The 25,922-nt window shown below is 53.0% G+C and overlaps 11 protein-coding genes across 11 annotated transcripts; 6 read left to right on the top strand and 5 right to left on the bottom strand.

The window, feature by feature from the left end:
• Positions 1-1,667: 1,667 nt before the first annotated feature.
• On the top strand, positions 1,668-2,621 carry K460DRAFT_362480 (uncharacterized protein). The gene is made up of 3 exons (XM_040932649.1): positions 1,668-2,100; positions 2,153-2,242; positions 2,295-2,621. The coding sequence occupies exons 1-3, from the start codon at positions 2,052-2,054 to the stop codon at positions 2,459-2,461; spliced, it is 306 nt and encodes a 101-aa protein (XP_040794297.1). The 5' UTR covers positions 1,668-2,051; the 3' UTR covers positions 2,462-2,621.
• On the bottom strand, positions 2,547-3,885 carry K460DRAFT_40311 (uncharacterized protein). Its single transcript, XM_040936592.1, has one exon. The coding sequence runs from the start codon at positions 3,779-3,781 to the stop codon at positions 2,810-2,812; it is 972 nt and encodes a 323-aa protein (XP_040794298.1). The 5' UTR covers positions 3,782-3,885; the 3' UTR covers positions 2,547-2,809.
• Positions 3,886-4,082: 197 nt separating this feature from the next.
• On the top strand, positions 4,083-5,576 carry K460DRAFT_362481 (uncharacterized protein). Its single transcript, XM_040932650.1, has 2 exons — positions 4,083-4,405; positions 4,453-5,576. Exons 1-2 carry the CDS (start codon positions 4,147-4,149, stop codon positions 5,205-5,207), a joined length of 1,014 nt encoding a protein of 337 aa, XP_040794299.1. The 5' UTR covers positions 4,083-4,146; the 3' UTR covers positions 5,208-5,576.
• Positions 5,545-7,816, top strand: K460DRAFT_299073 (4-coumarate-CoA ligase-like protein). Its single transcript, XM_040929787.1, has 3 exons — positions 5,545-5,768; positions 5,889-6,461; positions 6,518-7,816. Exons 1-3 carry the CDS (start codon positions 5,672-5,674, stop codon positions 7,552-7,554), a joined length of 1,707 nt encoding a protein of 568 aa, XP_040794300.1. The 5' UTR covers positions 5,545-5,671; the 3' UTR covers positions 7,555-7,816.
• A 434-nt stretch (positions 7,817-8,250) lies between these two features.
• Positions 8,251-8,766, top strand: K460DRAFT_271601 (DUF336-domain-containing protein; the record flags this gene model as incomplete). The annotated part of the gene is made up of 1 exon (XM_040927741.1): positions 8,251-8,766. The coding sequence occupies one exon, from the start codon at positions 8,251-8,253 to the stop codon at positions 8,764-8,766; it is 516 nt and encodes a 171-aa protein (XP_040794301.1).
• Positions 8,767-9,036: 270 nt separating this feature from the next.
• K460DRAFT_401756 (uncharacterized protein) lies at positions 9,037-9,991 on the bottom strand (the record flags this gene model as incomplete). Its single annotated transcript, XM_040936454.1, has 2 exons — positions 9,037-9,924; positions 9,977-9,991. The coding sequence occupies 2 exons, from the start codon at positions 9,989-9,991 to the stop codon at positions 9,037-9,039; spliced, it is 903 nt and encodes a 300-aa protein (XP_040794302.1).
• A 1,752-nt stretch (positions 9,992-11,743) lies between these two features.
• Positions 11,744-13,118, top strand: K460DRAFT_383076 (uncharacterized protein). Its single transcript, XM_040935435.1, has 3 exons — positions 11,744-11,854; positions 11,993-12,136; positions 12,337-13,118. Exons 1-3 carry the CDS (start codon positions 11,804-11,806, stop codon positions 12,622-12,624), a joined length of 483 nt encoding a protein of 160 aa, XP_040794303.1. The 5' UTR covers positions 11,744-11,803; the 3' UTR covers positions 12,625-13,118.
• Positions 13,119-13,799: 681 nt separating this feature from the next.
• K460DRAFT_351639 (serine/threonine-protein kinase-like protein GIN4) lies at positions 13,800-17,986 on the bottom strand (the record flags this gene model as incomplete). Its single annotated transcript, XM_040931580.1, has 4 exons — positions 13,800-14,017; positions 14,194-14,484; positions 14,542-17,297; positions 17,355-17,986. 4 exons carry the CDS (start codon positions 17,984-17,986, stop codon positions 13,800-13,802), a joined length of 3,897 nt encoding a protein of 1,298 aa, XP_040794304.1.
• A 183-nt stretch (positions 17,987-18,169) lies between these two features.
• K460DRAFT_40407 (uncharacterized protein) lies at positions 18,170-19,022 on the bottom strand. Its single transcript, XM_040936695.1, has one exon. The coding sequence runs from the start codon at positions 18,819-18,821 to the stop codon at positions 18,354-18,356; it is 468 nt and encodes a 155-aa protein (XP_040794305.1). The 5' UTR covers positions 18,822-19,022; the 3' UTR covers positions 18,170-18,353.
• Positions 19,023-19,654: 632 nt separating this feature from the next.
• Positions 19,655-21,670, bottom strand: K460DRAFT_40422 (uncharacterized protein). The gene is made up of 2 exons (XM_040936706.1): positions 20,053-21,670; positions 19,655-19,997 (listed from the first exon to the last, which is right to left on the bottom strand). Exons 1-2 carry the CDS (start codon positions 21,331-21,333, stop codon positions 19,875-19,877), a joined length of 1,404 nt encoding a protein of 467 aa, XP_040794306.1. The 5' UTR covers positions 21,334-21,670; the 3' UTR covers positions 19,655-19,874.
• Positions 21,671-24,754: 3,084 nt separating this feature from the next.
• Positions 24,755-25,641, top strand: K460DRAFT_391965 (uncharacterized protein; the record flags this gene model as incomplete). The annotated part of the gene is made up of 1 exon (XM_040935857.1): positions 24,755-25,641. Exon 1 carries the CDS (start codon positions 25,132-25,134, stop codon positions 25,639-25,641), a length of 510 nt encoding a protein of 169 aa, XP_040794307.1. The 5' UTR covers positions 24,755-25,131.
• Positions 25,642-25,922: the final 281 nt, after the last annotated feature.

Raw genomic sequence — 25,922 nt, forward strand, 5'->3', positions numbered from 1 at the left:
AAACACATCCAGGGGGTCGGCCAAGGGGTGACGACTCAGTGCCAAACCCAGATTGACGTGTGAAAGATGGAGTGCAACGTTGGCGGGCTAGAACCTGATCCACTGTCGATACAAACAAACCTGTCAAAAGTCGATCAAGCTGCCTATCACGACCCTGACAGGTTCTAGTTTCTGGATTACTACCGATAGTATTAAGCCTTCGTACACTGCCAGCAAGGAGTCCTCGCGGCTAGTGAGACACGGTGAATCATGGCGAGCGGTTGTACTGGGCGACTCGCTGGTAGTCGTTGGCGGTCTTCCCCGACATATGATGATACTTTTGGCGCCGTGCAGCCGGGGAGCGAAATGAGCGCTGTTGGTGCCTGAGCGACGTGGACCCTATCGCATGCGACGATACGGTCGTTGTCGAGAAAGACCTCCTTGGTGGAGTATGTTCTGAAACACAGGGGATGGATGTCGAAGACTACCATTGGTACGGATATACGTTGTGGGGAGCCCTGATTGGTCATATTTTTTAAAGGCCCGGAAGATCAGTTGATCCCAGTTGAGGTCTAGGCGAGCAGAAGTATAGACTAGGACATTGTGCACAGCCTCAGGGCGGGTAACCTGGATACGACGATCCTATAAGCGAGACAGCAAGAGCACGTCGAAAGTGCAATGAGATGGAGGCCAAGGCGAAATTAAGAGCATCAGAGTGCTACTAAACAATCACTTATCACTCTCTGGCAGCATCTTGGGTTGCACAAATGCACCAGGAACAGGGAAGCGCCCAAGCTCTTTCGAAGATTTGCCAGCTGAAGATCCATCCACATATCCCCATTGTTGATGACAATTTTTTTCGCAGATCGTGCTCACATGCCTCAACAACTGAGCGATGATGTCAACCTCATGGGCACTGGCTGGTTGCTGGCAGAGGCATCTGACTGTGCCTGCCTGGTCTACCGAGACCGCAGCAAGCAGAAGGTCAAGGCCAGCTGCGCAACAAGAAAAGTAGTGTTACCTTACCACACATTCTCTCCCTCTGAGAAGACTTGAAAATGACGTTTCCTTGCAGCTTTGGTGACAGTCAGACCTGCTGTGGAATTCGGGCAATGGCGGTGCTTGGGCAGGCCCGGCTTGGGCGAAGCAGATCTCAACCACCATGCGCTCCAAAAAAAGGATGGGGGGACTAGGGGGAGAATCCGAGAATTCGAGAATCGAGACCCTTCAGGCCCTGCTGCCCTATTTCGATCGACAAACTATGCCGCCACCGTGGTCGGTAAGATGATATGAAAAGTGGCATGGGCTGCGACGTCTCTCAAACCTGCATTTAGTGGGGCAAGAAGAGTCTCGCTAAGCATTGTGCAACGAAACGTAGGCAAGTGATACACAACAGTTGCTCGTGCATATGCTGCATGTTGTGTTCTTGTGCTCTCCTGCCACGTTGAGTTGTTGAGCCGATGATCCGTACCGCGGTCCGTCGCTGCATAGTATAGTATTATAGAGTAGATAGTATAGCATAGCACAGTCGCTATGACGTCGATCACGTGCTACGCTACTATTTCGTGCTGCGCGTTACGTGAGCGGGGTACAACCACCTTCCTTCAGTATCGCATCTCACCATAGCGGGGCAGCATCCTTCCGCCTAGCTAGAGCCATCTGGAACAGGTGGCCCTCCAGCCGTTTGCCATGACGCGATTGCCATGGAAAAGGCGCAAAGTCCATCAATCATGCCTACTTTCCCATACTGCATGCACCCATCTACCAATCGTGGGCTAGATGTGGCTGCTAAAATGGTCATCCACCCCAGCACCAACCGCTGACACCCTAGCAAGGACACATGTGAACGAGCCGGTTACAAGCTTTACACCATTGCTGCTGCTGCTTGCGAGACATGACGTACAGATTTCGTAGCTCGTCACCGAAGGCAGCCGTCACTGCCCTCACCTGGGTATATAATACCGCTCTCGCAACAACTTCTTCCAACCTTCATCACACTCTAAACTCAATCCAACTTTGACAAAGCACTTCCAAACCAACCCAACCCAACCCTCCAACCAACCGCAATCAACATGTCTGACAACCTTCGCAAGGGTCTCGGCGAGCAAGCCTCGGAGAAGAGTGAGCACCACTCAGCCCCCACTGCCTCTTTCCACATGCTAACACCTTGGAGTCACTCCCGACAGCCAGAAGTCTACTCTCGACAAGGCCGGCGAGTCTGTCACTGGAGCCGGTGACCGTATCGCTGGTGCCGTTCAGCCTGGTATGTACTCTCATCCCACCTCTCTCGTTCCTTTACACTAACTTTTTCATAGAGGGCAACAAGTCAACCGGACAGAAGGTCGGCGACAAGGCCCGCTCCGGCGGCGATGAGGCATCTGAGCAAGGCCAAGGCGTTCTCGGCTCCGTCCAGGAGGGTCTCGGCAACGCTGGCCAGGCCGTCACCGATACCTTCAACTCGGCTACTGGCAACAAGAAGTAGGCGACTACTTTCGACAGAGGACGGGTCTTTGACAACACTGAGGATGAACCACAGCTTCATGTGTTAGGTGGAATCTGACAATTAGCGGATACAAACTTACCTTTGCCTGTATCACTATACCCTATGAACGAATGAAATGAGATTCTGAACGCAAACTGCTCCTTTGCCTGTGTTGTGTGCATGCTCGTGCCTTCATGTTGATTCCAGGTTGCGCACACCATGACATTCCAAGGTTCCTTCCGCTCATGTTGCCAGCACAAATTTCACTGCTCCTGATCTAGTCTCTCCACGTTCGCATTTCACACGAAGATGTATTCCCCATCGACCTAGGAGCGTTTTACTGTTTCCTCAAAGGTCCTCATCCACAACGTCCTCAATCTCAACCTGCCTCAACTTCTTCTCCGCAACCTCTGCTTCTTCGCCCACAGTCGCTATCTTGCCTCTCTCTTCAGCAGCCATCATGGTGTGCTCTGCCTCCTGTATCGCTGCTTCGACTGCCAGCTCAGCAGCATCGTGAGCTGTCGCACCCTGCTCCTTCAGGAATTGCTCAAGCTCTTCATTTGTCTCGGCACCTGGCTCCACTGTTGTACCCGGTTCTTGCTTCTTCAAGCTTATATCCATATACCCTTCCTCCTTCAGCTTATCAAACTCCTCTGGCTCTAACAACCTGCCCTCGCCCTTCGCAAGCTTCATCTTCTGCGCCACAGATGCGGGCATGAACTTGGTAGCTTCCTTCAAGAAGTCGCGGACTTGTGGTGCGGCCTCGTAGACGATGGTAGGTTTCTTTGGTTCCGTGGGGGCCTCATCATCGCCATGTGATTGTTGTTGTTGATATCGTCGTGGAATTGGTGGAGGTGTATCGCGCGGCATAGGAATCTTTCCAACATCAGCGTCCGTGTCGCTACTATCATCCTCTTTCCTCTGCCCGTCGCGAGTCCGCTTGCCGAGCACACCACCCCTCCCTCCTCTTGCTCCTCCAAAGCCTCCTCTACCGCCCCTCTCCTCCCTACCATCGTCGTTGTCGAATCGTCTCTCCGGCTTGAATACTGGCGCCTTGTCACCCAATGCTGCTCTCGCCTTGTTCACCGCTGCAAGATCTTTCTCTAATTCTTGTAACCGCTGCCTCTCATGTGGCCGTATTGAGCCATTCTGATCGAGTTCCTTGAGGCTGTCGATATCGCGCTGTATGCGATTTGGATTTCTGCGTGCAAGTTTCTCATTGCGCTGCGCTTGGAGGTTCGCCTTCTGCTTCTTGATCTGCTTCTGTTTCTCGGCCTTTTTGGTTTCTTGGACGGGGTTGTAATTCTTTTCCTTTGGCATGGTGGGCGATTGTGCTTTGCGCTTGGGTGCGGAGGGATTGAACTTTGTGCTTGGGTTGGTGGGTGAATAGGACTCTCTTCGTAGGCCGATTTCGAAATTCGGGGACTGACAACTGACGTAGGCCCGTGCTGAAGCTTTCGACGCGCTCAACAATTACGCGACGGCCTCGCTCAATGTTCCATGTACACACTACACTTGCTCACTGAGACATTCCCGATGCACAGCCTACTGTGGCCTGAAAGTTAGCGCACTCAGGTTCAACGCCCCTCGCCATGTTCGTCCCACGAGCCCTTAGGCTCAAGGGCGTCCGCGAGCCCCAGCGGCCAAAGGTCGCAAAAGCTCCTGCGGAACCAGCAGCAGATAGAATGGATGTCAGCAACGAAGATACACTCGTCGAGGCTATGCAAAGGACAAGTACGGCATCTCCTGCCCCTCGACTTGAACACATTGACTCCAAAGCCATGAATCGTGGTCCTAGGTTCACGAGCAAGCCCGTCACGCCCGAATATCTTGCTCAGCTTGCTGCTGGCATCGAGCTGATTTTCACCGACTATGCGCATCAGGAGGAGATGCGAGCAAAGTGGCTCCAGAAACACTTTAGAACAACGGACGAAGGAGACAAGTGTGAGTTTGTTCCGTTTCGATCTTGGGTTGTAGCTAATCTTTAGCAGTCGTTCATCTCACTGCAATCCTCGAGCATCCGAACATCTCATCGATGAAGCCCGAAGCCTCTCAAGTCCTCCTCCAGCAAGCACTCCACAACCACCCCTCTACCATCATTGAGATTTCGCAGAACGGCTACTATGTCCGCCGCATACCGTCCTCGTATCCTCCGACTTTTCTCCCCGAGAATTCGTTCGAGGTAGTTGATGATGATGGCCTGAGGTTTTGGGATCAGCGTACTATCTACATCGAACCTCATCTGCGCAACCTCTGCCAGACTCCTGCCAAAGTAGCTCATTGGCTACAAGCACATGGCCAATTGCGTCCCAAGTGGCTCCCACTCCAAGCAGTGCATATGCTGTGGAACAGTTGCGCGTTTGTCGTTCTTAGTGGAAGTGTCATACATGACGATATCTGGTCAAAATGGAGAGCAGCCGAAAAGCCAGAGAACTGGAAGATCATGACCAAGGTCGAACATTCAAAGCGCACCGCCGAATACGTCGCATTGCTCGAGAAGCAGAATATCAAAGGCATGCGCAAGTCCCAACTCGACGATAGCAAACTTCCAGCGATTGCACGCCCAGCGGTGTTTCCTATCGACGTTGAAATCGTCCCCACTGAGTATTTAGCAGCGCCAAAAGACAAGAGGAAACGCAGAAAGCGAAAGGGCGCTAAGTCCAGTCTTCCTACTAACAATACTGAGACTAATCTGCCAGTTCAAGAAGCAGAAGACGATGAGCCAAGTAGAAAGCGCCGAGCTTGAGTATTCGTTCCTTTGTGCAACGAGTTACCTGACGAAAGGTGAATTTCCGCCATACTACCACAGTCGAGCAATGCAAGGCTTACTAGATATGCTTCGTACAGCACTTGCTCAGCGCGTCTTGGAATAGTGAAATTCAAATTGGCGTACTGCTAGCTGCGTTTTTGTTGATCTCCCCAGCTTATTACCCCGCTTACTGGCCAGTACTGACTTCTAAGCCACCGAAGAGGATTATCGGTCTGGATCTTTGGCCAATTCATGCGAGCCGAGGCATCCTGAACTTACGAGGGGGGATTGCCGCGGCGTTGGCCTCATCATCCTATTATAGGCTTTCGGTCATAGTAATCGATAATTGAATGGAATTGTCAACCGTATAGTTACTATCATCATCTCCCTTCAGTGTATCTTGTTTCTTCCGTTTTCGTCACATAACAGTTTCAGCATCTTGTACGATATTGGAAGCTCAGATGGCTACGATCGTCGAGAAGACGTCTAACGGCATTATCTACCGCGCCGCGAAGACGTATCCTGTACCAGATGTCGACCTCCTAACTCTGCTATTTGGTAAGGCTCCCTTCGCGAAACTCCTGCGACTAGGTCATTGGTTCCTCCAACCCCCCACGAGGTATCCACGTGATAACGTGACCTGCTCGCGTCCAATGCCATAACACTGACCATGAGCAGACTCAGAACATGCTCTAGTAAAGCCCGACTCGCCCATCCACATCTCGGCATCTGACCCAAGCCTTGTCCTGACCATCTCCCGGGCGCGCGACCTTACCCAAGTAACTTCAGCAGCTCTCCGCAAGCATTTCGGCATTGGCGTCCAAGGAGCAGGAAAGGACATTTGTTCTGTGATATCAACTGGCCACTATTTGCTACCTATCCTATCTTACGGCGTTATTGGTGCTGGCGGTGTCTTCTCCGCTGCCTCCGCGGCCAGTACAGCCAGTGAGCTTAGCAAGCAAATCCAGAGCGCGCAATCTAAGATATTAGTTACTGTTGAAGCAACAAAAGAGACAGCTGTCAAGGCAGCTGTCAAGGCAGGATGGGGAGCAAATGGCGGCGGTAGAGTACTGCTTATGAGCGAGGGCAGAGAGTGGTCGTTAAATGTTATCCAAGAGAATGGGCAACTTGGTCCGAACTTGGTTGATCAAAGCGAAAGATTGCCTTGGAAAAGGATTACGGACCCGCATGAGTTGGAGAATAGTCTCGTGATTTTGATCTACAGCTCTGGAACAACTGGGCTGCCAAAGGGTAGGATTATCGAACCTCATATGCACCCGAAACGCGTTACTGATCGAAACCCCTAGGCGTCAAGCTCTCCCATCGCAACCTTGTTGCAGAGGCAGTCATACCCGGCGACATGTTGAAAGCTTGGACAACCACATTCCGCCCCAGCTTCAAGTATTCCACTCTCGCTCACCTTCCCACAGCTCATATTGCTGGCATCCAAGGCTACCTTATTAATCCATTCTATATGGGCGGTCGCGTATACTGGATGCCACGCTTCGACTTTTCCCAATTTCTCGAGTACAATGCAAAGTACAAAATCACAATCTTCTTCACTGTGCCGCCCATCTATCTCCTCATCGCAAAATCTCCCGCTGTCACAGATCAGTTCTCCGCGCTTGAGATTGCGATTTCTGGAGCGGCACCGCTGGGGAAGGACCTACAGCATGCTGCGAGTCAGAAATTGGGTGGGCCGGAGTGCTTTATTAGCCAGACCTGGGGATTGAGTGAGACAACGGGGAGCGCAACCGTCATGCCTTTGGGCATGCACGACGACACGGGCTCAGTTTCCCCTCTCTTGCCCAATATGCTCGCCCGGATTGTCGACGATGGCGACCGGGACGTCGAGCCAGGTGATCGGGGCGAGGTCCTCGTCAAAGGACCTGTGGTGTGCAAGGGCTACTACAATAACGAAGCAGCGGATGAAGAGAGTTTCACAGGAGACTGGTTCCGCACAGGTGATATCGCCGAGTTCAGAGACGGTTTATTCTATATTGTAGACCGGAAGAAGGAGCTGATCAAGTATAAGGGCCTGCAGGTTGCACCTGCGGAATTGGAAGCATTGCTAGTGAGCCATGAGGATATTCTTGACGCGGCCGTCATTGGGGTGGACGCAGACGACGGTACCAACGAAGTTCCTCGAGCGTACGTGGTTGCTGATGCAAAGAAGATATCAGGCCAACAGATTATCGATTATGTTCAGAAGAACGTAGCGAGCCACAAGCAGTTGCGAGGTGGTGTGGTATTTCTAGACGCGATCCCCAAGTCTCCAGCTGGGAAGATTTTAAGGAAAGATCTACGAACCTTGGCAAAGAGGGAGCAGGGGGCGAAGCTCTAGATTTGTGGAAATTGTTGTCGTCTACCCTTGTCCTTACGGATTGTCCCCTGCGAGAAAAATAAACCCGAGCCGCGTGTTCAGTTATTTTCGTTGATCAAGGGCGATGAGGCAAGCTTATCCTCCAGAATAGTGAAGAAAAGAAGATGTTTATAGCTGGCCAGAACTCTTACTTAATCGTAGAGGGCGATGTTGCAGTCTTTCCCACTGGAACTCACTGCAACACATACAATACTTGTATAGTTTAAAAATAGTTCAAACTCGCAACGATTGCCTCATAGACCTCACCGCTTCTGCATAAGATTGTCGACATTGTCAATTTCAGCTTACTCGTCATAACCCATGCAGGTACATGATGCCGAAGACGGAGCGAGCTCCGGGGACGATTAAAGGTGCCGGCCTCGATAAAGTTTGGTGAACGGGCCCACCCTTGCGGAGCCTCGAACTAGGATAGCCCCGCGCGCTACTCCACGGGAGTCCTATTGTCCGGAACAAGTCGATGATGGAATACGAGCACGAATTGCCGTGGAAGTGTCCTACAACTAGTCCATGGAAATGTTGAAAGGCTAGCACTTAGTCTATATTTCCCCTAAGCTACCCGGGCGTATAAAACCCCCTAGGGATACCTAGAGTTGATCGTACTACCATTGTGAAGTTGCTCTCCAAATCTCAATCAAAGCACATTAACACCTCGACAACATGAAGGGCTTCGCATCTCTCCTCGCCCTCCTCCCGTTGGCCTTCGCACAAACCAATGGCACCAACGGCATCGGCAGTACCCCCTCGCAACGCTCCTACATCTCCTCCACCCAAGCCCAAACAATCATAACCGCCGCCATCAAAAATGCGACAGCCCAAAACATCCCCCAGAACATCGCCGTAGTCGACCCATCCGGTCTTATCGTCGCTTTCCTCCGCATGGACAACGCATTCCCCGGCTCCATCGACATATCGATCAAAAAGGCGAAGACAGCCGTCTTGTTCAATGGCTTGAGTTCTGGGCAGCTGTATGAATCAAGTCAGCCAGGACAGCCCCTGTATGGGGTTCAAGAAACCAATGGAGGCCTCGTCGTCTTTGGAGGAGGATTTCCCGTCTACTATGATGGGAAATTGATCGGTGGAGTAGGAGTCAGTGGCGGAAGTGTGGCTCAAGATGTCAAGGTCGCAACCGCAGGAGTTGAAGGGCTGGGTGCGAGTACGAGCCCGCCATCGTGAAATGGGCGAAGCGGAAAGGACTGAGGGGGGGTTGACATGGTGATAAATCTATAGGAGTAGGGGAAGGTTCGATTGAGTTTGAAGTAACTGCACCTGTATATATTCATGCTCTACACCTTTGAGCGACATAGCAAACTTATAAACTTGCTATGATCATATTAGCAGCGTAACAGCTATCAGTGAGATCTAGGATTTCCTAAAAAAGCGGATCCGACGAACGAACCTAGAGACATTCAGTATACGGCCATTCATAGATCATTGGCAATACAATCATACATGTTCAAATGTCTCCGCCCGCTCCATGTACTGAACGACGTCCCTCGCGACGTCCCTCGTCTCCTCTGCGACTTCCTTCATTTCCCCCACCACGGTAAATCGTTTTTTCCAGAACATCCACCTCTCCTTACTGAACTCGGATTTTCCCTTCCACAACTCTCCGCCTCGTGCAGGATCACCTTGGTTCGGATCCGTAGGCGTAAGATCCTTCTCTTGCTGTGGCAAATCCCTTCCCATGCCAAGGACCCATGTGGCAGCAGCCGGTACGTACGCGTCGTATTGTTGCACTGCGGTAGCCTCGGCGTTGTCTTTGTAGTCTGTCTCGAGAGCTTCACGCATAGCCCAGATGGAGAAGATGGCAAAGTCTCCCAGGCCCTTAGCGGTGATGCGGGCGAAGAAGAAGTTTAGGCTGGTCCAGGCATCAACTTCTTCTTTGAAGAAGCCGTCATGTGCTTCTGGGACATCATTGTACGCTTCGCGGCATGCCATGGAGAAATCGGTTAACGAGCTGAAGAGGTAGTTGTATTTTGTGTTCGTGGTCATCTCGTGATTCTTGAACGCGGCTACTAGGTCGACGACTCTGTCGTGCTTCTGCGACTGGCGAAAAGAGATGCGCCTTGCGGAGTGAATGATGCTGTACCAAAGATCCATGAAGTTGACATCGTCCAGTTTCTTTGCTAGGATTTTCTCCTCTATAGGGTTGAAGATTTTCGATGATGCTTCTTTAATATCGATCTTTTCGTTCACGTAGTCTTGAACGACGGGGTAGTAGACGCTGTCATCCTGTGGGCGAAACCATCCGCGTATTCTCGCTATCTGGTCGATTGAAACCCCTGGGTCTTGCGAGCTTTTGATAACCTCTCTGATCTCGCGGTTTTGTTTCTACGTCATGCCGTCAGTCGTGAACACATTAAAAAGTCCAACAATTACATACCTCAACACGCGCCATGGTGCTTATGTCTGTCTTGAGAATCCGGGACTCGAGGTTGTGTAGAACTCGAAATGAGACACGGTGTGTAGTTGGGGTGATGTCATGGCATATACCTGGGCGGCCGATCCCGTCCCCACGTGCGTGTAGAACACCACCAACTGGAGCTGTCCTGCGAAACACCTTCCTGATCCAGGTCTTGTCACCGAACCTCAATGCCGACAATCTTGCACAGGCGCAGAACATGTCGTCGTTAACAAGGAAGCGACTCTCGATTTCAAACGTTCGGGGTATCTTTTCTGCTCTATACGATTAGTCGCGAAAGGGTCTTTACGTAGTACCAAAGGTAATTCCTCCGAGTCGATCATCGAGCGTGTAGCCAATGAGGCCAGGACTCCGCTGTTACACTTGCAGGCTGGACTACATATGTTCTGAATTGTGAGGCGGATGGCAGGGGATGCTCCCTCAGCTAACTTGCGTACCTTGTGACTTACCCTTGTCTCGACACTAGTTTAAGGAGGGAAGGACGGAGAAAGTACGCTGATGTATTGCGCAAACCTTGGCCCCTGAGCATAGCAAGTAGCGCACCATGTTCAACGATTGTCCCTCCTACAGCCGGATTCGAGCTGTAACGAGTGCTGCGCAAACGAGGGTGCAGGAAGCTCATGATTGATGCGGGGTAAAGCCTGCGACGTTGGCAACTAGAGTTGACTACAGAAGAGCTACGGGTTGTGTCCATGTTACCTTACCTAGGATAGGCACTACCTTAGGTGTTGAACTTTATTGCTATAGTTGCCTATAGTAGCATAGCACAAAGCCACGAAATGCCAAATCTAGTGCCCACTACGATAGCCCCACCCCTAGATATGACATGCACAATGCGTACAGACGATCCTCGATAACTGCACACAGCTAAACGAGCTTGCCGTTGATGGTCTTAAAGGGATGCCGTGTTTCGTGCCGTTCCCTGCGGGGATGTCTTGCGTGCTCTTCATCTACTTCTGACAGGTGTTGAGTACGGCTTTGGCCAGCCTTGAAGTGCTTGAACATCTAACCAGAATCTAGTGGATATGACAGGCAAATTCGGACTTGTACCTAACGAGATGAGGCGATACGCGCTCCCTTACGCGACAGCGTTGAAGTTCATGCATTGAGTTTGATATGGACCTTTGGAATGCCGTTAACTGGCTGTGGGGCATGAAAGCGCAAGAGCAGGCCAATAGACGTCGACGTCTCGTTAGAAAATACTATTATAGAATACTAATATAGACCGGAGAGGAGATCACGAGAGTCTATCTGGGCTTGGATGATGGTGATACCGTGCTGCAATGCTGTAAAACATTGCATAACAGCTCTAGTGAGCCTTATAACGGGCACTCGAAATGAATTCTGCCCTCTAATACCTAGGTGTAGGTTATTTAAGATTTGCGCAATTGTTGGCAGAGAGGAGAAGGAGAACTGCTCGAGGCCAGAGGGTGTTGGTGACTCCCATTCGCTTAGATTGAAGGTGCCCCGAGATGGCTCGCATTTCTTTTCGCTGCTTTGTGCGCTCAGTGAGGAGGAGGAACGGTATCCCACGTCATCCGGCAGTATACTCTACCCAGTGCACCAGAAGCCTGTAGTCATCGGTCTGCCCATATGTCGCATTCCCAAGCCTTCTCATAACGAACGCCGGTGGTTGCGGCGAGGCGGGGCCGCGCTAGTCAGGGCCGCTGCCTAAGCGAGGTTGGCAGTTGCCCACGCTGCACGGGTCATTTTTGAGCTTCTCTCGACGAGAACCTCCAAACCACACCCCACGACTAACACCACAGGTATTGCGCCAACACCGTCAACATGCGTACCTACGACGATAGCTTCAGCGGTCAGAAGATCTACCCGGGCAAGGTGCGTTCCGCCGTCCCTCTAGCCCCAGCCATCCTCCGCCAGACGTCGAAATTCGCCTCCCTACTACAACGATAGAGACGCACGACGGAGAATAGAGGAGCTGTGCATGTGGAGGAATATCGCTAATGGATTATACAGGGCAAGCTTTACATCCGTGGTGACAGCAAGATCTTCCGTTTCCAGAATGGCAAGACCGAGTCCCTTTTCCTCCAGCGCAAGAACCCTCGCAAGATCTCGTGGACGACCCTCTACCGAAGGATGCACAAGAAGGGTATCTCTGAGGTTAGTTGCTCCAATTACACATACACGTCATTTGGAGGGAGAGTCGCGTTAGGTGTTGCAGCGAACTATGACATCAGGTCACCTTGCGAGACGGCATAGATGGAGCAGGAGCGCAATGCCTAGCCGCTCTCCCTCTCGTCTTCCCTCCCCATCTCCATCGCACAAACAGAAACGCGCGCTAACCACCATTACTCCAACAGGAAATTGCCAAGAAGCGAACCCGCCGCACAGTCAAGCACCAGCGTGCCATCGTCGGTGCCTCACTCGACGTGATCAAGGAGCGCCGTACTCAGCGCCCCGAGGCCCGCGCCGCCGCCCGCAGCGCCGCTATCAAGGAGGGCAAGGAGGCCAAGGCCGCTGCTGAGTCCAAGAAGAAGGCCGAGAAGGCGAAGTCCGCTTCCAGCGCCGCACGAGGACAGGCCCAGAAGATCCAGAGCAAGCAGGGTGCCAAGGGCGCAGCACCTAAGGTGCAGGCAAGGACTCGCTAAGCAGATGGAGCAATGTGCATGGTCGGTTTTTCGGGGTGACTCGGTGTTCCTTTACTATCTCTGGCTTCTCTGATAACTACGGGAAAATGGAACGAATCGGATGATGGCTTACATCTTTCTGGACCGGTGTGCCGGATCTTTTCAAGCTTAGGGTCTGGCGCCATAGGGCAAATGCAATACCATGTCCTTACGAATGTAAAGAGCTCTCCTGACATGGGTTGTGAGTGCTCTCTAAAGCAACATGCTGCGGGGCTCGAGACTTAAGCACGCGTTAGCACTGATGCGAATGCTCGACACAGCTAACATAAACTTTACCCTTACACTTCATCCCTCTCTACATAGGCACTAATGACTGACATGTTGGCTTTGTTATGTCTCACTCCTCGTACCCAATATCTGAACTCTCACAAGCCATCATTTCTCAGACGCTACATCACACCTCCTTGGGAGGGCATGCCATCACCGCTCTTGATCAATTTGAAGTCATCGAACAGCAACCAGACAAACACAATAGGTATCACCCAAGGATACAGATGGCAGAACTGACTTCGAATAATGCAATTCCTATAATTATACTTCTACAGCTCCTAAAGCTCTACGCCTAGTGGTGGCTCCCAAAGTCGAAAGATGGCTGATGGGCCATGAAATGCTCATGTTCATGCTCATGCTGATGCTCACACTGAGACACTTCTAAACTCCATCGCAGATACCGAACCCAATGCCAATGCTCCATGAAAGACAACGCCATCTAAGAAGCACAATGTAGCAAAGACAGTATTAGTGAATTACTCGCTGGCTAGTAGCGCGTCGTATAGCGGCTGGTGCTCAAACAAACAAGTTTTTTTTCTTTCTTTCTCGAAAAGTGTGAGGGGTACGGAAGTTGAAGGGCGGTATGAAATCCGAGACTTGGCTGTCGAATACCGTTGGGGGGGGTACGTGGTTGGATGAGGATACTGGCGAGATGATGTGGCGGTAAAGGCTGCTCGGTGGGGTATCGTGTCCAAGTAGCCAACATTCTCCTTCCATATCCAAAGTCTTCAACATCCCAACTGTGTGGGTATCCAGATCATCCTCTAGGCGTACCAAATGGACGGTTACCCTGAGTCATAGGGTACATGCCACCTGGTACTCATACAACTGCTCTCCCCATTATCCCTCCTCTTAATCAAGGTATCCTAATCCAAGACCTCCATCATAGCCGCCTTCTTCTCCTCATCTTCAACCAGCATGGCCCGAGCCCGGCAGACGTCCTCGACAATATCGACGACTTTGCGGAAACTTGAAGCCGCACCACGCGTCTGCGTGAAGCGCGCCAGGCAAAGACTGGCGCGTCGCCCATGCTCCAGAACAACGAAGAGTTCAATGACAAACGAGACTGGTTTGATCTTGAGGTCTGCAAAATCAAGCGTGTTAGCATGTTAATTTGGCAAGTAGAAGGTGAAAAAGAAAACGAAGAAGAATTACATCGCACACCACCCTGCGCATCCATCATCTCGACTTCAAACCGCCAGTCTTGCAAACGCCACTCGCTGAAAATGAATCGCGTAGAGAACGAGGAGATATACTTACGGTTGTTCTTGTCAACACGTGCATTGATGACATTCGTCTCGCGGTCGAGCGAGACATCGCGAACGCCAAAGCGCTGCCAATCCCGCAGCAGGCGAACAAGATCTTGACGGACCTTGCCGCGGCCAATGTGGAAGCAGAGCGTATGGCAAGCAGGTTTGATGTGCAGGAAGCGACTAAGCCAGTTCATTTGCATCTCTGGAGGGCCGGTGCGGACTGTGTTGTCATTGGTGTTGTTGTGTTCAGGACCAAGGTCGAAAGCGGAGAGAATAGAAGAGGAGCTGAAGTTGACTGCTGTAGAAGTGTTAGCATGCTGGATAGAAATAACGTCGGAAACCAGACTATGCTTACCGCCCAATTCCATAGGTTTCTTGCCCTTCTCCTCCTTCGTCTTCTTGCCAAAGAGACCAAAGAAGCCCTTGCGTAGCGCGCCATCACTCTTAGCAGCGGCTATATTACTATTACGCATGGGAAACTCGCTTCCGTTGCTGGCTTCTGAGTACTTTTGGGTGTGCTTATTAATATCGACGCCAGTGTTTTCAATTTGTGGCGCATCGTTCTTGATGCGGTCGTCGAGGCCTTGCCACGCCACTGGGATTTGGAGGAGTATAGTCGATTGCTTCTTCTTGACCTGGTTCTCGAATTTCTCCTGCTCTTGATCCTTCTCTTCCGTGTTGCGACGGAACCATAGCGACTTCTTCTTCTTGATGACTGTGTTTTGCTTCTCCAATGTAGGAGCGACCTCGTTCGTACGTGCAGCAAGCAGGTCATTCTGCACGTCCTGATACGAGCGAACTGGAGTGTTCCCGATTGGCCCAGGCCAAGGCACAGCAGACGCTTCTTTCGCAGCCTTGGATGCAATGCTCGCACCACTTCGCTTGCGGATGTTGAGAGGAGCAACACGAGTGGGCGAATCATTGACGAGACGAATAGTCTGCTGCTCGGTTACTGCACGACGACTTTGTAGACTGATAGGATCAGTGACAGCACGATAATGGGGACTGTAGGTCTCAAACCCATCTCCGCCATCAGACTTCATGAAGTCGGCTTCCTCGGGAATCACATGCAGCGGCGCAGGGTGCTCAGGAGACTTTGGGGGAGCAGAAACCGTACGCTTGCCATGGGCGCCAGGTACTATCAAACGATCGAGGTGCTCGAGAACTTCATTGAAATGTTCCGTGTTATCACCATCCTCATCGAGCCGGCGGGCAATCTCTGCGCGCGTCTCGGCCAACTTGCGCTGCAAGAACGTATTGGGCGTCTCGGCCGGGATCGGTGGAAGAGGTCGCTGTGCCAGCATTGCCTTTGTATTCGGAGTAGCCAATGTGCTTCCTCCTGAGTCCCTGGTATTGGAGAAAGAAGTGGGAGGGGTATCATACTGCGAAATATCCCGGTGGAGCTCGGTACCTGTGCCCGTGGTACGGATGCTGGAGCTGATCGACGAGCGGTTGAAGGCCTCTTCCATAACTTTTCCGAGTTCCATGCTGACCTTTCTAGCCTCACCCTGAATATACTTGGTCGGGCTCTCTGGCTTTCGAATCTTCAGACGAGGCGCCTCTATGCTTGCGGGGCCCCTGGACTTGGATCTGAAAGCAGGAGATTGGCGAGCTGTGCTTGATCGAAGAGACGAGCCGTACGATCCTATGGAAGTGTGGGGCCGATGAGAAGACGTGTAGTCTGCGTAGGCTACGGTGTCGGTCTCAAAGGTACTAGCTGTTGCTACCGAAGAACGGCGATCGCGCAGGTGTGAAAAACTCACACCTCGACGTCCTAGGCCGCCAGAGCGAGCAACGACGGGAGGACTACTGGGCCAGTGTGAGCTCGCGAGAGATGAGCGCGACACGGATCGTTGCTTGATAGAAATGGAACGGCGAGAAGGAGTGCTTCGGTTCGAAGAGCCACGCGACATGGCAGAGCTGCGCTTAGAGTTTCGCAAAGCTTGAATACGTAATGAACTCCCGGTGCGATGACCCATGGATGCAGCTGGTCGTGGTCTACGACTAGGGCTGCTGGGTCCACGGTGTACTGTGACATTCTGGTGGACGATGGCTTGTTCAGGAATCATAGGCTGCCTCGAAGCTCGGAATGGATCGTAGCTGGCTTCAGAAACAGGCGACTCGTAGAAGCTATGCTTTGAATACAGATGCTCGTTATTGAGGATCGAGTAGCCTGACTGGGTGCGCTTGTGCTTCTTTGATGGCAGCTTCTCCAGGTCCTGCGGGGTGGGAGAATGGCGCGTATTATGGTGATGATCGCTCTTGGAATGCACCACAGGGTGATGAGCGCTAGGTTGATAGTTCTCCAGCTGGTCGGTATGGTACTTTCGAAGCGCGGAGTAAAAGTACTTCTCTTGGTTGGCTTCTGTACTCATGAGACGCTGGATGAGAACCTCCTCCCGCTCACTATGCCACAGGGTCCGCAAGTACCGCAGTATCTCCCGGTCAATCGTCGTTCGCTCTAACGTCGTCCACTCCGCGATTGCTGGAAGAGGTCCTGTCCAATGGTCTTGGCTGGTGTTCTCGCCCACAAAGTTGAGTTCGTGTTGGTATTTGCGCAGGAATGGGTGATTCCAGATTTCGTCTAGGCCTATCCGGCGCTTAGGATCTACGACTAGAATCCGCTTGATGAGATCTTGCGCCTCCCTTGAAAGGCCATCCGGCATGACATACTTGGCGGCTGCAATGTCCTGAAATAGATTCTTGAGGTGTCGATCCTCGCCCGAATAGTTGAAGGGTGGTGTTCCTGTGAGCAAGACATAGAGGATGACACCACAGCTCCAGACATCGGCCTTTGCTCCATCATAAGAAATAGTCTTGATAACTTCGGGTGCCGCGTAATGAGGGCTGCCGCAGGGTGTAGTGAGCTTCTTGCCAGTCGGTTGTAATGCAGCCATGCCAAAGTCGACCAGCTTAACTGTCATAGTCTCCCGATCCAGCAGGATGTTCTCAGGCTTGAGATCGCGATGATGGATATTGATGCGGTGGCAGTAAATCAGGGCCGCAATGATTTGCCGGAATATATGTACAGTGTGGATCTCAATCAGACCGCCCTGCTCGTGAATGTAGCTGAACAACTCGCCGCCTTCGATGAACTCCATGATTAGGTAGCTGCGCCATTCAGTCAGAAAACGCGTTTTAGTCGTTCAAAAGCAAGGAGGCACTTACAGCTCATTGTGATTCTCCCAGATATCATACAGGCGGACAATGTTCGGATGATCCAACAGCTTCATTATGCAAATCTCACGCTCCAAGCCAAACGGAATCACCTTGCCGTCAGGGTACAGTGTCGGATCCTGCTCAGCACTCTGGATTAGGTTCGCCAAGCTCAGCGCGCGCACCTTCTCTGCCGTAGCCTTTGAGATGATTTTCGCAGCGCCATACTGCCCCGTCCCGCTGTGCCTGACGAGCCGCACACGCGAGCAGCCACCGCGACCGATGGTCCGGCCGAGCTGCCATGGGCCGATGTGTGTCTTGCGGCGACGGGTTGTGTTTGAGGCATTGGTGCTCGCGTTGGAGATGTTTGAGTCGCGCTTGGGATTGTGCGGGCGTGCTTCGTGGGCAAGCACGGCAGAAAGGCGTTTGTTTTCAGGGGATGGCTGCTCTTGGCTTACCGCGAGGGTGCCATTGGGCACAATCGACTCGTTGTGGGGTAGCTGGTTGGGTGATGAGGACGGAATGTAGTCACTGCTATACTTGTCTCCCCGGCGCTGCGTGTTGTTGCTCTCGTTGGCACGGCTGGAGGCATCGCCGAGGGCGCGTCGACGGGTCGGTGGACGGCCATGGTAGGCGGAGTCCATGTTATGCGCGCGGGTGGCTGTAGTGAAGGCAAATGCCCTCGACTGGCGCAGATATTACAATAAGTAAGGTGATGGACCAAAATGTACAGTGTAATTAATGCACCGGATGCTCAGGCACCAAGAAGTGGGTATTGTTGCCGTGGTAGTCGTGATCGCTGTAGTGGTGGTGTCAGGCGGGTGTCATGGCTAGACCGCTGGATGTGTTGTTAAGCTGCTGTTGTCACGGAGGGCATGGGCCCAAAGCGGTGACTGCAGGTTGTTGGCCGTGCCGGTAAAGGAGGGGCGGCTTGGCTGTGCTTTTACAATTGCAATTGAGTCTGCTCGCGGTCCAAAAAGCTAACAAGTGTTGGATGCATACAATGCCGGGCTATGCAGTGTCCATGTTGTGGATGGCGATGCTGGGGGAGGAAAAGTTGAGCACGGACGGGAGCCCTTCTGGAAAGGAAAGCGCGCGACCGGATGCAAATACTGACGCGACAGGAGCGATTTCAACACAACCAGATACAGAAACAATTTCGTCGTGAGAAAGGAGGCGCGGTCCTCTATCCAGGCTGCTACGAAGGAGGGGGTTTGGAGGCTCAGCAGACGTGGAATGTGCCAAGCCGCGTGGGAGAGAAACTTGTGTTGGGCATTGTCCCAAACAGCACGAGAGGAATGGGTTGGCCAGAGGACCGTGGAAAATGTGGACATGAGGATGGTATTGGAATGGGGAAAATGGAAATAGTTTCTTCCTTGCCTTCTGTACTGCTACTAGGCTTCTGGCGCGGTCTTCTCGCCTTGCGTAAAAGACGTCTTCGCGTGAGTTACATCTACACGGCGTGTCGAGCCGCCGCATCTCGAATATGAAAGATGCACATGGGAAGAAAAAAAGGAACGGGCAATGATCTGGAATGCGAGCGGCATAGCACGATGACGAGAGAAACACGTGCAGTCATCAAGGAGATGTGACCAGCCCAAGACGAGACGTCGAGATGAGCCGATTCTGCTCGAAAGAAGCCTGTGAGTTAGTGCACGCCACATCAAAGCACTTTAACCTTGTTCTGGAAGGGTTGCAGGCGCGCCACCGTCCCAAGTATGTCGAGATGCAAGTGAAGAGTGAAGAGGTGGAGTGCGAGGGCAAAAGGCGTCGATCGATCGCCGCACGACCACGACGGAAGATGCCGGACTCTGCCCGGGTACATGGGTTCGCCCAGACGACGCCGACTGCACGCAAACCGTCCGAGCACAAGAACCTTAACGCAGCCTCCACTCCTTCAGGAACACACTGCATGTGCATCGACATCACTACCTGCACATCGACACACTGCGAAGTACGACAAAGATGACGAACGAGTCAAGTGGTTGGAAGTCAATCATTGCATCCTGGTATTCTGCACATCGTAGCACCTTTTTGCCCCTTTCGTCACTTATCCACATTGATGTACCGTACAGATATCTCCCAGGGCTAACGCAAACTGCGCGTTCGTCTCTAAGCATTACTACTGCCGAGGAAAGCTCAAAATCCGCTTACCCTCAAGCCCTGGATCCCAGCTGAAACCCTGCCCATCCCGCTATCGATGCGCAAAGCCAAACCCGTAAACAACAAAAGCGATGCTCCCCCCTGCACATATACCTGGTACAACCCCGGCCAAATGCCCGACTAAGGTATCTGGTGTATAACGAAATAAGAAAATAACATACAAGAGCGCCCGGAACACCAACAAGGATATATCCAGCGTCCCGGGGGGTAGTCCAATGAACATGAAAACATGAAACTCGTAGCCGAAGATTGCACAGCGAAGGTGGTGGTCTCGTAAATATGTGCGCCGAAACCAAGCACAAAAAGACATAGATAATACAGGGAGAAGAGAAGTGAAGGCTGAAGACGCTAGAAAAACGTGTCGCGCCATTATGCGTGACCCGCAACAGCAGCCTTTGAGTCAACTGCTTCTGACTTTGGTGAGTGGCTCTCTCGCTTTGGGTCGTCGTTGGAAGCAACCGCTTTGCCGCAGCCTTTGACGAGTATGTGACGCTGCATTACATGTTAGCATCAAGTAAGACAAGCAGTTTCCTTTTCATCGACGTACCTTGAGCGCATCTTTCCGCGAAAAGCTCTTGTCGCAGTGGTTGCAAGGGAAGGGCTTGACTGCCAGATGAATCCTCTTATGTCGCTTTAGGTCATGATTCCTGTTGAAACTCTGCGGGCATTGGTCGCACTTGAACGGCCGATCGTTCGCATTCTGTTGCTGGTGTTGTGGGTGGCCCAAGAAATGAGGCATGGATGCTGCGTGTCCACTGTTGAAGCCAGGCATCAACCCCTGGTGCACTCCAACGAGCGAAAGTTGACTGTTCGGGTTTTGGACATTCGAGAAGACTGGTGCAGGCCCCGGAGCATATTGCGCAGATGGTCGTCCATAAGGGTATGGCGCCTGCGCTGGGTTGTTCGATGGCATCGGGCCTTGCGATACACTTGGCGACATCCTCGTCATCGAGCCTCCAGCGCTGATCGGACTCTGCTGCTGACTTAACGTCGGTGAAGGTCCTGTCGAATATGGAAAGTTTGAGTGCTGTGGTGTTCCTTGAGGATGGTAGTTGTAGGTTGGTGTCGGCGGCTGTGGAGGTCTAAAGCCGTCCTGTGCGAGAGCAGGCGACTGTTGAGGTGCCGACGACGATATTGGTGTCTGTGCGCCTATCATCTGCTGATGGTGGTGATGTTGCTGCTGTTGCTGCTGCTGCTGCTGCTGCTGCTGCTGTTGTTGTTGTTGTTGCTGTTGTTGCTGCTGTTGCTGTTGCTGCTGTTGCTGTTGATGATGTTGATGCTGCTGATGTTGCTGTGCCGATATCGAAGGCATAGTCGATCCGTTCGACGATGGCGTAAAAGGTGGCAATTGTTGGTTCATCTCATATGGTGGCGGATTCAGCCCTCCTTTACCGAGTGAGTCTTGTTGTCCGAGCTGACGATCACTGCGTAGTGGAGCGACGAACATACCTACTCGGGCTTGTCCATATTGGTTTTGCTGGTGATGTGCGGGCGGATAGCCATAGTGTGTCGCTGATCCCTGCGTGGGCGGCGAGTATATGTATTGCCCGTTCGAGTAGGCCATTGTTGTCGGATACTGAGCGTTGCTTGTTGATACTCCAGTCGAGCTTATCACATCACTGTGATTGGTATTTGGTGGGGTGAGCAGGTTGCCAACGCTGGCATTGGTGGTTGGCGCTTGTGTCGACTGTGATGCGGTAACGGTGTTGGTGAAGGGATATTTGTGCATCGGCGGTGGAGGAAGCTCAAAACTACCCAATTGTTGGGCATGAGGCCTCCGCGCTGCAAAGCTGGGAGGTGCACCCATCGGGTCAGACCCAGGATGCATGGAGGTCAGAGGGGCCACTGCAGCAGCCACGTTGGCGGTTGTGTCCCGGGTAGGTCCTGATGACCTACCTGCTTCGGATGAAGGAGGAGTTGGGAGAGAATACAGCTGTGACGCTGTAAATGGCGGAGTCGTTAGCTGACCACCAGACCAGTACAGTCCACGTGAAGGCTGAGAGGTATCCACGGAGGGCAACGGGCGGCTCGTAGCTCAAAGGCGTAATGTGAAAGGTAGAGGCTCTTAGTCGAGGGGGACAAAGTTGCTGATGAGTATGCAGGTAGTGGAGGGGAAGAGATCTTGTAAAAAGGTTCTCCGAACACAGACACCCGCTCGGTCTACAGGCTTTACGATGGTGCTCCCGGTCTAGTCTCTCGTCGCTCGAGACGGCGAATGGCGACTCCGAGTCCTGAAGATGCTGCAATGGACGAACGGCCCTGCAAATGGTACCTGCGCTGATTCAGGCGGACAGTGATACCGACAGACGCACGCCTGGCCGTAAATCTTCTAGAAAGTCTCAGTCACTGCGCATAATCAGTGGTGCTCGTCGTCGCAGGTCGAGGAGGGAGGGCGTACAAGAAAGCAAAAGCAGATACTGGTGGCACTGTGGTGACCTCCAACACACAGCGTTCGGTAGGGCCCGGTTTCCTGGTTGCGCAGACGTAGTGCTACTAGGGCAGTAACACAAGCTGTGAGATGGATAGTTTTGGGTCAAGACAGTAGTTTCTCTGCTATGACCGTGCTAGTCTTGTCGTCCCGACGAACACAGAAAGATGCTGCGTATTGGCTGATTCCAGACGACTGGGTGCTATTCCACAGCGCTGGGAGCGGCGTCGACTTCCAGACTAGGAAACAGGGACAGATTGAGGTCGTTGTTACTACTGAGTCCACCACAGCGGCGTTGCAAGATCTGGTGTTGCACGTTGACGATGCGATCCACTGATTTAGGCGGGGGTGGAAGGTGAGCCTTGTGAGGTGTTTGATGGTGGAGTTGGAGGCGTGCGGAGCGGCGATCTCTGCTTGTTAAGCTCAGTACCTGGGCGCCCTAGAGGAGCGAAGGCGGAGAAGGCTGGAACCTGGATGGGCTAAAAGGCTTTGGGTACCGCGAGCGAGTGGAGAGCGGTGGCCCTCACGTATATGTATGGCGGGCTAAGGGTGTTAGGGATGGGGGATTCGCGTGGCTGACTGGCGGGCTGGGGCTTCAAGGAATCTCAAAGGTTCAACCAGGCGATAGGGTTCGTCCGAGCGTTTTTGGGGATCTGGATCGGGATGGGAGATGAGGATGGGACGAGAGCAAGCCTCAGGTGAGCAGACGGGAGCGCTATTCACAGACGCACTTTGTCACAATAAGGCAACGCAGACGAGGCACGGCAGAAGCAAAGCGACGAATGAATAATAAACCACACCGTTCAGGTTCGGTTTGGAGAGCCAGCCAGCATGGGGCCGCGGACAACAATGCGTTAGTTACCGGGGGGGTGAAAGCACCCACCGCAGCCAGACCCTGTCCGCTGGCCATCGGAGTCTGTTGGCGTGCGGGACGGCTTGGACCAGCAGCGTGGAGGTGTGTGTCGCTTGCGCCGGCCCGAGGAGTGAAAGAAGCTCGTCCATTGTGCTTTACGCTGCTATGACGGCTGCGGAGGGCCTAACCTCGCCGTCGTTCCCCTTTGATGTTGTTCAGCATGACGCTGCTGTAAGGGCACGCGTGTCGAGGCTACGGGGCCATGCGGCTCCTGACCCAGGTTTGCGGCACGACAAGAGACAGACAAGAAGAAAATGCTTTTTGTTTTCCCAAGTACCAAGGGTGAGGAGGCCAGAGGCGCTCTAGGGTGCGTCGGGACTGGCGTCAACATTGACCTGGAAGATGGTGGTGCACGGACGCGGTCTGGCCGAAAGAAGTCGCCAGTAGCAGAGACAAAGGCAGCGTTCAAAGACACCATTTCCCCCTTTGCTCAAGCTCGATAAACCTCCCGTTTACAGAGGCCAATCCGCCCGTTACTAGCAGCGCTGATCGCTGTTGAAAATCGTGCTGGCGGCGCAGCGAAGCGCTACTATGAGGGAGGAGTTGAGCGCTTCTGGTAGTCCTTCATCACGCTGCATCGTCGCGACCCTCAGCGTTAAACCCAAGTCCTCCCGAGAGTCTGAATGCAGCTGGAACGGCGTATCCCTGCGCTGCCGCCAGTGCTGTTCGGCGACCAATACTGCGACCGTGCTTCTACCGCGTCGCTTCGCAGCTTAGCTGACGACATGGCACTCAGGCTGGGCGCTAACCAAGATGGAGCCATGTCTGCGAGCTGCACATGATGGAGTCCTGGCTATATACTGCGCTTAAGCATGCCTAGTTTCGACGGCGGGAAACAAAGGAAAGGCTACTGTACCAAGTCTTTGTGATTGATCGACACGGTTGCCCGTTCTTTGTAGATTGCCATGGGTGGTTGGAGTGCATTCGTAGAGCAATGTCCATGCCCAGCATGCATGCTCAAGCGGGAGCCTGCTTTTTGGCCCCAATAGTAGCAGATGTAATCATTTGTCTTCGCGAGGTGCTTTGTGACGTCTATAATTAGCTGCTCTGTTATATTGCCTGAGGCACGTGTAGAACTGAAGCGGCTTGGTGGCATAAGCAGAGTCTTTGATTCCCTGCTCACCCTCATTTCTTTGCAGCCTGTCCCGGCGCATCGCCGTCGTACAGCTTACCTAGATGGGTGCATGGCCACGTGGAAGATGCACTACATGTCGGTTTTGCGCGCGTCTTGATGCCAGTTCTTGGGACTTTGGCCGTCACATGGCTGCAGAGAGAGTGGCAGCCAACGAGGGCCGTCTTTGACGCCTGACAGGAGCACAAGGCGGCTACTGGCTTTCAAGTGACAGCTGCGGCACAGAAAGCAACAGCTTGGGAACGACGGCTGGCGCATCTGTTGCAGCCCTCTGGCATCATCTGGTGCATGCTGTGTCGTCCATTGCTTTCCCGGCGGCCTGGGTGGTTCAAGCCAGAGCGACATGGAACTGGGGACAAAGTGTGCGCGTCGATCGAGGCCCCAGGTCGGCTGCATCCCAGGCCGTGCTTGAAGGCGGCTGCCACCGACCGCAGAGTTGGGGCAGCCTTCGCTGGCGCCATGCCTGGGCTAGGGTGTCGTGCAGGGTGCAGAGATCTCGTACCCGCAGCCGATGGCCGGCTCTTTGGCTAGTAGGCTCTCTCTCAGCGTCGTTGGAAGAGGCTTTTTACGGCTTGCTGCCTGTGCCCGTTCTCGCGGCGCGGTAGGCGTTTGCAACATGTGGGGGAGGAGGAGGAGGAGCGCGCGCGCTTGCCGATGCGTCGGGCGGCTAGCTGCCCTGGAGGATTCCATGGTGTTGCAGCATTTGGACAGAGAGGACTCACTACTACTACACAGTAGACACGGCACGATGCCCGACTCCCTTTCATCTCAGCGTTGTTTTGTCTGTCACGCAACAGGCCCTATGCGAGGCCTTTGTGTAATCCTAGGTGCTCCTGCCCAATAAGGGACATGGCTAAGCGAAGTCACCCACATGGTCAACCTGGACGGGCAGTCTTCCCCCTTGTGCAGTATTACCCATTACGCACTTCATGTCTACGAAACTCTAATCTTCGTGCTGCAGCATGTCCGTCCCATTGCTTCTTTTAATTAATTTAACCCGTCTGCCGGTCCCTGCACGCGTGTTTGATTAACGAGCCCTCCTCCCTCCTCCCTCCCCCCCTAGCTGACTTCAACTACCCGGTTGTGGCCTTATCCGTACGAGGCACCACTTAATTAGTTGTATACGTACCCCGCCATTCCGTCATTGCGACCCATGTCATGGAGAAGCCAGAAGGATGGACAGCCTTGCCCATGCTTGCTGTTCATCATCGATGGTCTTTGCACACTTCATCAGCCATATGGATCCCGTCTGTTCGCCTCCCACGGTTCACCGTACGCTCCTCGTGATGCCCTAGCCGTCATGTCCCAGGCCCAGGCTGCACTAGCATCTCACCCGTTCAAACCTTTCTGCCAGATCTTTTGCACCAGCGTCGTCCCCAAGCGTTTCGGAGTGGCCGCGTCCCCACAGTCTCGGCGCTGTGACACGCGGGCTGCACAAGTTGATTTTGACACGGACTCGTTCTTATTTAGCGTTTGGGAAGCCCTCACGCCCTTCCCCGTCACGGCCCAGCCCAGCCCAGCCCAGCCCAGCAATCCTGGCTTCCAAAGTCTTGTTGCTCTAACCGACGACGCCCGCGACGCCCGACCGTGCAGCTGGGTTCCACGTTTTGAGCCTCACCACGGCGCCCTGGGACGCTGGGAAGCTGGCGGCGTCGATCCTTGACCACCTGTTTTGTGTGTTTGTGTGTATGTGTGTATATGTGTGTGTGTGTCTGCACTGCTCTGTACACTCGCGCTCAAAGCGCTCCACAGCTCAAAGCCAAACGACACCAGGGCCATCTTGCGACTCGTCGTGCTGCCAATGGAAACACTCTCTCCGTCGGCAGCATGACCAAGTTCAACTGCAAGTGAAATGACATTGCAAAACACCCCACGGTACTACTAGCTAGGTCGTCTACAGTCCTGGCCTTGGCAGCTCCTTCTCCTGCGTGATTGATGCACCCT

Source organism: Cucurbitaria berberidis, assembly GCF_010015615.1.
Source record: "Cucurbitaria berberidis CBS 394.84 unplaced genomic scaffold K460scaffold_1, whole genome shotgun sequence".
In the NCBI taxonomy this organism is placed as follows: Eukaryota; Fungi; Ascomycota; class Dothideomycetes; order Pleosporales; family Cucurbitariaceae; genus Cucurbitaria; species Cucurbitaria berberidis.

Excerpts from the sequence above, each read along its gene's own strand:
- K460DRAFT_40422 (XM_040936706.1), bottom strand. The coding sequence starts at position 21,333 with ATGCATCCTGGGTCTGACCCGATGGGTGCACCTCCCAGCTTTGCAGCG. Across the intron at positions 19,998-20,052 it reads CGCGGAAAGATGCGCTCAAG|CGTCACATACTCGTCAAAGG; the intron begins GTACGTCGATGA and ends CATGTAATGCAG.
- K460DRAFT_299073 (XM_040929787.1), top strand. The coding sequence starts at position 5,672 with ATGGCTACGATCGTCGAGAAGACGTCTAACGGCATTATCTACCGCGCC. Across the intron at positions 5,769-5,888 it reads CCTCCTAACTCTGCTATTTG|ACTCAGAACATGCTCTAGTA; the intron begins GTAAGGCTCCCT and ends GACCATGAGCAG. Across the intron at positions 6,462-6,517 it reads AACAACTGGGCTGCCAAAGG|GCGTCAAGCTCTCCCATCGC; the intron begins GTAGGATTATCG and ends CGAAACCCCTAG.
- K460DRAFT_362481 (XM_040932650.1), top strand. The coding sequence starts at position 4,147 with ATGGATGTCAGCAACGAAGATACACTCGTCGAGGCTATGCAAAGGACA. Across the intron at positions 4,406-4,452 it reads AACGGACGAAGGAGACAAGT|TCGTTCATCTCACTGCAATC; the intron begins GTGAGTTTGTTC and ends AATCTTTAGCAG.
- K460DRAFT_40311 (XM_040936592.1), bottom strand. The coding sequence starts at position 3,781 with ATGCCAAAGGAAAAGAATTACAACCCCGTCCAAGAAACCAAAAAGGCC.
- K460DRAFT_383076 (XM_040935435.1), top strand. The coding sequence starts at position 11,804 with ATGCGTACCTACGACGATAGCTTCAGCGGTCAGAAGATCTACCCGGGC. Across the intron at positions 11,855-11,992 it reads AGAAGATCTACCCGGGCAAG|GGCAAGCTTTACATCCGTGG; the intron begins GTGCGTTCCGCC and ends TGGATTATACAG. Across the intron at positions 12,137-12,336 it reads ACAAGAAGGGTATCTCTGAG|GAAATTGCCAAGAAGCGAAC; the intron begins GTTAGTTGCTCC and ends TTACTCCAACAG.
- K460DRAFT_40407 (XM_040936695.1), bottom strand. The coding sequence starts at position 18,821 with ATGCGGCGGCTCGACACGCCGTGTAGATGTAACTCACGCGAAGACGTC.
- K460DRAFT_362480 (XM_040932649.1), top strand. The coding sequence starts at position 2,052 with ATGTCTGACAACCTTCGCAAGGGTCTCGGCGAGCAAGCCTCGGAGAAG. Across the intron at positions 2,101-2,152 it reads CGAGCAAGCCTCGGAGAAGA|TCACTCCCGACAGCCAGAAG; the intron begins GTGAGCACCACT and ends AACACCTTGGAG. Across the intron at positions 2,243-2,294 it reads CGCTGGTGCCGTTCAGCCTG|AGGGCAACAAGTCAACCGGA; the intron begins GTATGTACTCTC and ends ACTTTTTCATAG.